The sequence below is a fragment of the Miniopterus schreibersii genome (genome assembly GCF_964146895.1).
Source record: "Miniopterus schreibersii genome assembly, chromosome: Y".
In the NCBI taxonomy this organism is placed as follows: Eukaryota; Metazoa; Chordata; class Mammalia; order Chiroptera; family Miniopteridae; genus Miniopterus; species Miniopterus schreibersii.
Window position 1 is genome coordinate 6,221,739 of NC_138120.1, and position 12,349 is coordinate 6,234,087.

General features: G+C 36.4%; 1 protein-coding gene across 1 annotated transcript in view; it reads right to left on the reverse strand.

The window, feature by feature from the left end:
* XKR3 (XK related 3) overlaps positions 1-11,915 on the reverse strand; it is a gene marked incomplete at both ends in the record, with an annotated part of 52,933 nt that extends 41,018 nt beyond the window's left edge. Inside the window, one exon of the mRNA XM_081126937.1 lies at positions 11,581-11,915. Within this exon, the coding sequence (XP_080983063.1) occupies positions 11,581-11,915 (335 nt within the window). The remainder of the gene's footprint in view (positions 1-11,580) is intronic.
* Between the last annotated feature and the right edge of the window lie 434 nt (positions 11,916-12,349).

The window sequence follows — 12,349 nt, forward strand, 5'->3', positions numbered from 1 at the left end:
TCCTGCAGGAAAGGAGCACCACCCCCAACATGTAAGTGGCTGGTTCAACTCATGGAAGCCCCAGATATCCTCCTCAGGAATATCTGAGGTGGAAGGGAGAACAGCTCACAGGGCAAAAATACAAGAATAAGACTTTCAAGGACTATTGTTTAGGAACTGAAAGAAAAGCTTAAAACTCCACTGGATGTTGGACAGGCAAGGTGCTCACCAGAATCTTTATTTAATCAAACCCACCAAGCTCAGGACACTGAAACTGCCCATACATAAAAGACAACAGACTGAATTTAATCTAAAACTATTTTATGGGGAACTAGAATTAGAAGATAGGGCAGAGAATGAGGAGCTGGCTTGGAAGCGGAGACTAACTTTCCCACAGTGAGTGCCTGACAGAAAAACCTCTAATTAAAGGGAGCAATATCCTGAACTACACTAGCTGGCTTGAACCCTAAGGACTCCTCAGAAGGACTTGGAATAACACCAGGCAACCACAAGGGGGAGGCAAAATAGCTGACAATTAGAGTGGCCTACAGAGAGCCTCAGACCATCCAACCACTTAAGTACACCAGAGCCAAACCTAGACAGTTTCTGACATTATATGGTACTCAAGTACCTCCTAGAACTGAAATCAGCATAGAAAATAGAGTCTTACACAATATAAGATGCTAAAATGAAGCTCACCTGATTAACTTTTTTTTTGAAAAAAGAGAAAAAAAAATTCATTTTAAATTTTTTTATTAAAAATTTTTTTAATACATTAATTTTTTCAAAAATGTTTAGATTTACTTTTTTTTGCTTTGTTTTGTTTTGTCTTTTGTTCTATTATCAAGAATTTATGAATACTCCCTCCTTGATAGCTGGGACATTACCATTGTAACCAATAAGTTCACTGCTTTTCTCTAATATTTCACCCATAACTCTTATTGGAGTCTCTTCTTGTCCTTGCTTTATCTATCTCTCTCTTCTTGTTCCACTGACATAAATTTATTTTTTTCTCCTTTCTTTCTTTTCTTTTTTCCCCTTCTGCTGTCCTGTATTTCTGTTTGTATTCTTTTTTTTTTTTTTTTTGACATCTGACTACTGATCAAAACTTTAATTCTACTTTAAACATCATGTAATTATTAAATGCAATGGAAAAAATTATATTCTCATTTATATCATTTGAAAGTTTTTTAGATTTGACATTATATTTAAATGTTCATTCTATGGATAAAATTATATTCTATCTTACATTTTATTTCTTTTTTTTTTAACTTTTTATGATTTTTATTTTTGTTTAAAGTATTACAAATGTCCCTTTTTCTCCCAAATGACCCAGCCCCCCCATTCCTTCCCCATCCCCAGTCACTCTCCCCACCATTGTCCGTGTCCTTGGGTTGTGTATATATGCACATAAATTCTTTGGTTACTCTCTCCCCCTTCACCCCCCCGCCCCCCTCCATCCCTCTGACCTTTGGTCAGTCTCAACTATGTTTCCATGTCATTGAATCTATTCTGCTCATCAATTTATTAAGTTCTTTAGATTCCATGTATAAGCGAGATCATGTGATATTTTTCTTTTGCTGCCTGGCTTATTTCACTTAGCATAATATTCTCCAGGACCATCCATACTGTCTCAAAGGATACGAGCTTCTTCTTCTTTACAGCTGCGTAGTATTCCATGGTGTAAATGTCCCACAGCTTTTTAATCCACTCATCTACTGATGGGAACTTGAGCTGTTTCCAGATCTTAGCTATTGTAAACTGTGCTGCTATGAACATAGGGGTGCATAAATACTTTCTGATGAATGTTTCAGGATTCTTAGGATACATTCCTAGGAGTGGAATCACTGGGTCAAACGGCAGCTCCATTTTTAATTTTTTGAGGAACGTCCATACTGTTTTCCATAGTGGCTGCACCAGTCTGCATTCCCACCAGCAGTGTACTAGGGTTCCCCTTTCTCCACACCCTCGTCAGCACATGTTGTTTGTTGATTGGTTGATGGCAGCCATTCTGACAGATGTGAAGTGATACCTCATTGTGGTTTTAATTTGCATCTCCCTGATAATTAGCAATGTTGAGCATTTTCTCATGTGTCTCTTGGCCATCCGTATGTCCTCCTTGGAGAAGTGTCTAAGTCCTTTGACCATTTCTTAATTGGGTTGTTTGTCTTTCTCTTGCTGAGTACTATGAGTTCTTTGTACACTTCGGAAATTAACCCTTTATCAGATTCATTTTTGGCAAATATGTTTTCCCAGACAGTGGGGTTCCTTTGTATTTTGAGGCTGTTTTCTTTTGCTGTCCAGAAGCTTTTTAGTTTGATGTAGTCCCATATGTTTATTTTTTCCTTTGTTTCTCTTGCCCTAGGAGTTGTATCAGTGAAAAGTCTGCTGTGTGGGATGTCTGTGACTTTGCTGCCTATGTTTTCTTCCAGGATTTTTATGGTTTTGTGACTTACATTTAAGTCTTTTATCCATTTTGAGTTTATTTTTGTGTATGGAGAAAGTTGGTTGTCTAGTTTCATTCTTTTGCATGTATCTGTCCAATTTTCCCAGCACCACTTATTGAAGAGACTGTCTTTACTCCATGGGATACTCTTGCCTCCTTTGTCAAATATTAACTGACCATAGTGGTGTGGGTCTATTTCTGGGGTCTCTGTTCTGTTCCATTTATCTATATGCCTGTTGTTGTACCAATACCAGGCTGTATTGATTACAGTGGCTTTGTAATATAGTTTGAAGTCTGGTAATGTGATCCCTCCCACTCTGTTCTTTTTTCTCAAGATGGCTGCAGCTATTCGGGGTCTTTTTTGGTTCCATATAAGTTTTCAAAATGCTTGTTCTAGGTCTGTGAAATATGCTATTGGTATTCTCATAGGAATTGTATTAAATTTATAAATTGCTTTGTGTAATATAGACATTTTAATGATATTAATTCTTCCAATCCATGAGCATGGTATCTTCTTCCACTTGTTTAAATCTTCCTCTATTTCTTTTTTCAGTGTCACATAGTTTTCTGAGTACAGGTCTTTTACATCCTTGGTTAAGTTTATTCCTAGGTATCTTATTTTTTTAGTTGCAGTGGTAAGTGGTATTGCTTTTTTAGTTTCTCTCTCTGAAAGTTCATTGTTGGTGTATAAGAAATCCACTGATTTCCGAATGTTGATTTTGTATCCAGCTACCTTGCCAAATTTGTTTATCAAATCTAGTAGTACTTTGATGGAGTCCCTAGGGTTTTCTATGTACAGTATCATGTCATCTGCAAATAATGACAGTTTTACTTCCTCCTTTCCAATTTGGATACCTTTTATGTTTTCCTCCTGTCTGATGGCTAGGGGGAGGACTTCCAGTACTATGCTGAATAAGAGTGGTGAAAGTGGACATCCCTGTCTTGTTCTGGTTTTTAATAGAAATGGTGTTAGTTTTTCCCCATTGAGTATGATGTTGGCTGTAGGTCTATCATATATGGCCTTTATTATGTTGAGGTATGATCCCTCTATTCCCACTTGACTGAGAGTTTTTATCAGAAATGGGTGCTGGATTTTGTCGAATGCTTTTTCTGCGTCTATTGATGTGATTATATGATTTTTGTCCTTCATTTTGTTTAAGTGATGTAGCACATTTATTGATTTGTGGATGTTGTACCAGCCTTGTATCCCTGGAATAAATCCCACTTGGTCATGGTGTATGATCTTTTTAATGTATTGCTGGATCTGTTTGTATTCTTGATTTGTCTATTTATTGTATTTTTTATTTTCAAATATTTCCTAATTGCTATGCTCTACCACCAATGTTTTGCTCATCCTTCATTCAGAATCCATCCTCTGCCACCTTTATCTCCCATTAGTTTCTTTACCTTTTACTTTTTATATTATTTTTAAAAATTTTTTGTTACTATTAGCAATAATATTCTTTTCTCTCTGACACTCTATTTTCTTTGTCTTTTTTTCTCTTTTTTTGGTTTAGCATTTGTGTTCTCCCTTCACTCTCCCAATTCCCTTTTCACTTGGGAAGTTTTCATTGTGATTGTCAAGATATTCTGTAAGATACTGCTTACTTCCTAGCAGTTTGGTGTGTATTGTCTAGACTTGATGGCACCTATAAAACTGTTCACATGATGTGGTTGGGGGTGAGACACAGAGCTAGTCAACCTGAGAAGAGAGTCCTCCCAAGAATGGGCCAACAATTGAAACCCAATCACAAATATAGAACAAAAGAACCCACAAAAGGAACACCCACAAAAGTTACACACCTAGAGAAAATAGCTCAGAGTATAAGGGAAACAAATCTCTATGCTCCACTGAACGCACATTACAAAATTCTACCCCACAAGACTGGGAGTCAACAAACATATCTAATATACAGATACAAACACTAAGAGCCAACAAAATGGGGAGACAAAGAAACAATCCCCAAACTAAAGAAAAGGAAAAATTGCCAGAAAAATACTTTGATGAGATGGAATTAAATAAGTTATCAGAAATAGAGTTCAGAGTAATGGTTATAAAAATGCTCAAGAAAATTAATGAAAGCAACAAGACATTTAATGGAAAGGTTCAGTAACTTGGTGAAAAGGTGAAAAAAAGTGCTAGATATGATAAATAAGAACCAGGAAGAATTGAAGACTACTAAATCTGATACAAGAATGCACTAGAAGGAATTAAAATCAGGCTAAATGAAGCAGGAGATAGAATAAGTGAGTTAAAAGATAAGACAGAAAAAAGAACTCAATCAGAGCAACAGAAAAAACACACTTAAAAAGCATAAGGACAGTCTAAGGAAGGTTGGGGCACAATGGAAAAATGGTCACATCATATGAGTAATAGAGGGGGAAGAAAAGGAGCAAAGGATAGAGAACTTGGTGGAGGAAATAATGACAGAAAAGTGTCCTTCACTGGTGATGCAGAAAATCACACAAGTTCAGGAAGAACAGAGGGTTCCAAACAAGAGAGACCCAAAGAGACCCACTCCAAGACACATCATAATTAAAATTACAAATGTTAAGGACAAAGAGAGAATATAAGGTTTGCAAGAGAGAGACAAGCAGTGCCCTACAAAAAAAAACAAAAAACAAAAAACCGTAGAACTGACATCAGATTTCTCAACAGAAACTCTTCAGGCCAGAAATGAGTGGCATGACATTTTCAAAGTAATGAAAAGCAAGAACATGCAAACAAGATTGTCTTAACCAGAAAGGCTAACATTTAAAATTGAAGGTGAAATAAAGAGCTTCCCAGGTAAAAGAAGGCTAACAGAATCACCAAACCAACATTGCAAGAAACACTAAAAGGACTGCTCTAAGAAAAAAAGAAAAAGTGAGAGAAAAGTAGTCAGTATAAAGGGGGAAAATGGCATTAAATAAGTATGTATCAATAGTAACCTTAAATATAACTGGAATAAATGATCCAATCAAAAGACATAGAGTTGCTGAATAGATAAGAAAACAGGACCCAAATATATGCTGTCTACAAGAGACTCACCTGAGAGCAAAATATTCACACAGTATAAAATGAAGAGATAGAAAAAATATTCCATGCAAATGGAAACAAAAAATAGCTGGAGTAGCAATAGTTATTTCTGACAAAATAGACTTCTAAATAAAGACCATAACAAGAGACAAAGATGATCACTACATAATATTAAAGGGATCAAAACAACAGGAAAAAGGAATCCTTATAAATATATATTCACCCTATATGTGTTAAAGGGTGCATATATGTATATAGGGTGCATATGTATCCTATATGTACAAAATATATATGCACCTAAATGTATTAAAGTTTGTGGTGGACTTTAAGGAAAAGACTGACAACAATACAATCATAATGGGGAACTTTAACACCCAACTATTAGGATTGGACAGATAACCCAGGGGGGGGAAAATCAACAAACACAGATATTAAATGACATACTAGATCTAATGGATTTAAATGATATTTACAGAACATTTCACCCCAAAGCAGCAGGATCCACATTTTTCTCAAGTGCACATTGAACATTTTCAAAAATTGACCACATGTTAGAGCACAAGGCAAGTATCTACAAATGCTAGAAGATTAAAATCATATCAAGCATATTCTTGGATCACAATGCCATTAAAGTACAAATCAATCACTAAAAAAACCTCAAAAATATTCAAACACATGGAGGTTAAATAGCATGTTATTAAATAAGGAATGGGTTATCAATGAGATTAAGGAAGAAATCAAACACTTCTTGGGGGAGAAAAAATGAACAACAAGCCAAAACATATGAGACACAGTGAAAGCAGTTCTGAGAGGAAAGTTCATAGCAGTACAGGCATACCTCAAGATCCAAGAAAAAAGCTGTACTAAACCATCTAATACAACAACTAAAATAACTAGAAGAAGAACAGCAAGAAAAGCCCTGAGGAAGTAGAAGAAAAGAAATAATAAAGATCAGAGCAGAAATTAATGACAAAGAGACTAAAAAATCAATACTAAAAAAAATCAAAGAAAAAAATAGCTGGTTCTCTGAAAAGATAAATAAGATTCATCCACCTTTAGCCAGACTCACCAAGAAACAGGGATGACACAATAAATAAAATCAGAAATGAAAGAGGTGATATAACAACTGACCCAACAGAAATACAAAGGACCATAAGAAAACACTCTGAGAAATTATATGCCAACAAACTGAACAACTTGGGTGAAATTAACAAATTCCCATAAACATACAATCTTCCAAAGCTGAATCAGAAAGAGGCAAAGAATATGAATAGGCCAATAAAAAATAATGAAATTGAAGCCATAATCAAAAAATTACCAGCAAACAAAAGCCCTGGACCAGATAGATTTACAGCGAGTTTTTCCTAATGTTCAAAGAAGAATTACCACCTATTCTTGTCAAACTATTCCAGAACATTGAAGAGAAGGGAAAACTCTTTTTATGAGGACAGTATCATCCTAATCCCAAACCAGATAAAGGCACTACTAAAAAACAAAATCACAGGCTAGTATCCCTGATGAACATAGATGCTAAAATCCTCAACAAAATAGAAGCAAACCAGGTTCAACAATACATTAAAGAGATCATGCAGGACTAGCAAGTGGGATTTATTCCAGGGATGCAGGACTGGTCTAATATTTGCAAATCATTAAGTGTGATACAGCACATAAAAAAATGAAGGACAAAAATCACATGATCGTATCAATAGATGTAGAAAAGCATTTGACAAAATCCAGCACCCATTTCTGATAAATATCTCAGCAAAGTGGGAATAGAGGGATCATACCTCAACATAATAAAGGCCATATATGATAAACCTACAGCCAACATCATACTCAGTGATCAAAAACTAAAAACATTTCCCTTATAAACAGAAACAAAGTCCAGGAATGTCCACTTTCACCACTCTTATTTAACATAGTACTGGAAGCCTTTGCCACAGTCATCAGACAGGAAGAAAACATTAAATGTATCCTAATTGAAAAGGAGGAAATAAAACTGTTGCTATTTGCAGATGGCATGGTATTATACATAGAAAACCCTAAAGAGTCCACCAAAGTACTACTAGATTTGATAAATGAATTCAGCAAGGTAGCTGGATATAAAATTAATCTAAAAATTGATGGAATTTTTAAACACCAACAATGAACTCTCAGAAAGAAAAACTAAAAAAGCAATACCATTTACAATTCCAACTAAAAAATAAGACACCTGAAAATAAACTTAACCAAGGAGGTAAAAACCTGTACTTGGCAAACTACAGAGTATTGAAAAGAGAGGGGAAGATATAAACAAGTAGATGAATATACCATGCTCATGGATTATAAGAATTAATATCATTTACATGTCCATATTACCCAAAGCAATTTATAGATTCAATACAATTCCTATTAAAATACCAACACTATATTTCACAGAGTTGGAACCAGTATTCCAAAAATTTATATGTAACCAAAAAGACCGCAAAAAGCTGCAGCAATGAAGAAAAGAAAAACAGTTTGAGGGATCACTTTTCTGGATATCAAACTACAAAGCCATTTAATAAAAATAGCCTGGTATTGGTACAACAACAGATATGAAGATAATGAAACAGAACAGAGACCCTAGAAATAGGCCCATGACATTATGGTCAGTTAATGTTTGACAATGGAGGCAAGAGTATACAATGGAATAAAGACAGTCTCTTCAATAAATGGTGCTGGGAAAATGGGACAGCCATATGCAAAAAAAAAAAAATGATACTATACCACCAACTTACACCATATACAAAAATAAACTCAAAATGAATAAGACTAAAATGTAAGTTGTGAAACCATTAAAATCTTGGAAGAAAACATAGGCAGTAAAGTCACAAATGTCTCAGGCCAGGAAGTTTTCACTGATACATCTCCTAGCACAAGAGAAACAAAGAAAACAAACATATGTAGTACTTTTACTACATCAAAGTAAAAAGCTACTGCACAGACAAAGAAATCGGTCTCAAAATTAAAGGAATCCCATGGTTTGGGAGAACATGTTTTCCAAGGATGTATCTGATAAGGAGCTAATTTCCAAAGTTTATAAAGAACTCATACAACTCAGCAAGAGGAAGACAAACAACCCAATTAAAAAACGGGCAAAGGATCTGAATAAACACTTCTCCAAAGAGGACATACAGATGGCCAAGAAACATGAATAGACACTCAATGTCACTAATCATCAGAGAGATGCAGATTAAAACCACAATGAGATATCATTCCACACCTGTAAGAATGGCTGCCATCAACAAATCAACAAATGACACATGCTGGCAAGGATGCAGAGATAGGGGAACCCTGGAACTATGGGTTGGAATACAGACTGGTGCCGCCACTATGGAAAACAATATGAAGATCCCTCAAAAAATTGAAAATAGAGCTGCCTTTTGACCCAGTGATTGCACTTTTAAAAATATATTCTAAGAATCCTGAAACACTACTCAGAAAAAATATATGCACCCCTATATTCATAGCAGAGCAATTTACAAAACCTGAGATCTGGAAACAGCCCACGTGCCCATCAGTAGATGAGTGGATAAAAAAGCTGTGGGACATTTGCACCATGGAATACTATGCAGCTGTAAAGGAGAAAAATCTCGTACCCTTTGGAAGAGTATGGATGGACCTGAAGAATATTATGCTAAGTGAGATAAGCCAAACAGAGAAAGACAAACATCACATGATCTCATTTATACGTGGAATCTAAAGAACTTAATAAACTGATAGAATAGATTCAATGACATGGAAGCATTGATAAGACTGACAAATCTTAGAAGAGAGAATTGGGGTGGGTGGGTGGAGGGGGAGAGATTAACCAAAGAATTTATACACATATATTTATAACCCAAGGACACAGACAATGGTGTGGTAAGGGAAGGGTGGGTTGTGGTTGAGATGAATAAGTCAATGGGGAGAAAAAGGGACATTCCTAATATTTTTTAAAACTTTGTTTTAAAATTAAAAATATTTAAAAATATAAAGGCAAAAATTTTTTTTTCTTAAAAAAAAAAAAAGTCAATCAGTTGAGTTTCATTTGGGCAGCCTATGTTACCTGAGGCTCACTATTTGTATGCTGATTTTGGTTCTCTTATTGGGTACTTCTGTATCAGCCAATGTCATGAGCTCTCTAAGTTTGGCTCAAGTGTCCTTAGGCAGTTGGGTGATCTGAGGCTCTCTGTGGACAACCTCCAAATGACAGCTATTTTGCCTTCCTCTTGTGGTCTCCTGGTCTTGCACCAGTGTATTCTGAAGAGTCTTTAGTGTGTAGGCCAGCTAGTGTAGCAGCATATATCTCCCTTTAATTAGAAGATTCTCTGTCAGGTTCTTTCTGTGGGGAAATTAGTACCTGCTTCAAAGCCAAGCCCTCAGTCTCTATTCCCCAATTCTATTTCTTCATACAATGGCCTGCTGCAGTATCAGACTAACTTCAGTCTGTTGCCTTTTCTGTATGGGCAGTTTCAGCAGCCTGGGCTCAGTGGGTTCAATTTTTTTAAAAAATTCTGGTGAGCACTTTGCTTGCCGAGCCCCTAGAAGTCATTTTAAGGTTTTCCTCCAGGTCCCAAAGAATAATTCCTGAGAGATTTATTGTATTTTCATCCTGTGAGCTATTCCACATTCCGCCTTAGGACTGAGTTCTGCTGGGGATATCTGGGGCTTCAGTGAACTGAATTGGCCCCTTTACTGTTGGGGTGGTGGTCCTAGCCTGCAGGAGAGGTAGGCATGCTCCACCCTTCTTTTCTTTTTCTTTTTTTTTTTTCCCCGCCCCACCCTTCTTTTCCCAGATCCAGTTGGTTGGTCATACACAGTGCTTATTTCAAAATCTCTGCTATGCAGACACAAATCCCAGCTTTTACTAGTATGTCTCCCCAGTGCAAGCCAGGAAGGTAGATGCCTGTTCACCATTCAAAAACTCAAAAGCCTACAAATCAATACAGAAGCAGAGAACCTGCCCTACAAGTTCTTTTGGCCCCCATGCCTTGGTCCCAATCAGGAGGGGTAACAAAGTCAGCCCCATGCAGGTCTCCTGCACCACTGATCTCAATAAAACTGGGGCAGTCCCTTGGGCTCTATCCCAGCTCCCCACAGATTGGGTCAAAAAAAAACAGGCATCTCTGGCAGATGGAGTTCCAATCCACCCTTCTGATGGCTCTGGACCCTCTTTGGTGGTAGGAGTGCTCTCATTCCCTTCCCTGCACCACGCAGAACAAATGCTTTTTTGGGTTATACACAATGCCTTACAAGAAGGCAGAGGGTCCTTGTATGTGGCTGCTCCTCAGTGCAGTCCTCTGATCCCTTTTTATTCAGTACTCTTTCCCATTGCCAGCAACTGGAGTGAAGGAGACCTAAGCCCTATGCTGCCATAGGGAGGCCCAGTCTCCTCCTTACAGGCACACTGTTCCCCTGGGTCCCTCTGCCCTCCATGTGGGCTTCTACTTCCCTTATCATCTGCTTTGGGTTTGAGATCCCAGCCTTTGGATGCTAGTCCACATTCCCAAGGGGAGGGAGCTTTGCAGCCTTTAACCATTGGTATTCAGAGCCCAGCACAGGCTTCATGGGGACTGCCCCTTTCTATGCCCCCATTTCTTTTACCAGACTTTATGAGGTTTCTTCAGTGCTCCCTACATGAAATATGTTCACTCAGGTATATTTCTGTGGTTTCCCCACACTGGTTAAACAGCATTTTAGCAGTAAATTAAGTCCAAGTGTGCTCTCCTTCTTGTCACAGTGCTGCCATCTCCCCAGCTCTGAGATTGTTTCTTAAGGTGTACCTCTGTACTTTATCTGTGTCATTTCATTTTTCACCCCATAACATATTTTATCTATTTGTCATAATTACTTATAATTACATTTCTAATTGGCTTAAAGAGAGAAAAAATAAACCAGAATGTGTACACTCATAAAAAGAACAATTTGCATTTCTATTTGCATTATTCAAAATCATCTTAAAATTGATGACAACCTTATACCAATAGTTTCAACTTATTAAAACTAAACTAAACTAAAGAGAAAAAAATTGTTAAAGAAATAATAATTATAACATCTTTAACTTATTTGTCTATAGTTTACTTGGTAGCTTTTAGAAAGAGTAAATAAATAAAAGGTATTCAATCTCACTTACCTCACTATAGGTCCTAAAAGCAAAATGTGTGCAAAAAGCAATACAGCCTTATTTCTAGTTGAGTCTTTGTAGAAAAACATAAGTGTAACTTGATCCAAAACTACTCCCACAACAATAAAGCCAATGGTAAATGACATCCAGAATATATCATTATTATTTCGATAAATTTCAAACATATACAAGGCAGAGGCAGCCTCACCACAGTATAGAATAGTTGAGAAGAGAATACTAAATGGAAAGTTTACTTGGGCTCCCTGATCAAGGGCCATTCTTTCTCTCAGAGATGTAACTTTAGGTCTGCTCTCTTCATCAGGCTCTTCAAACACTGTCTCCATTCTTGAGGTACTAGCAATCCAGTTTCTCCTTCTTAAATACATATAGTAAAGGTTAATATTCAATCCAAATAGCAGTAAACAATTTAATAATCATTGAAAATGTAAATATAGGCAGCTAAATATAGAACACCAGTTATGACATAATACTACATCTGGTTTAGAGAATATTGAAATACAATATCTAATTTGACCTATTCTTTAAGAAAACTTGTTATAAACAAATTGTTATTTTAGAAAAACTTAAAAATCAGAGAAGGCTTCAATTAGTCACAAGGTTCTTTTATTCTGAAAGTGTGTTTGCTCTAATATATCTAAGCTTACACTAAGCACCTAGATGTACTCCAAATGATGATCATTATTTTTTAATATTAAAACTTTCACTAACAATTGGCAATATTCTCCATGAAACCTAGAATGCAAGCTCTGTAAGTACA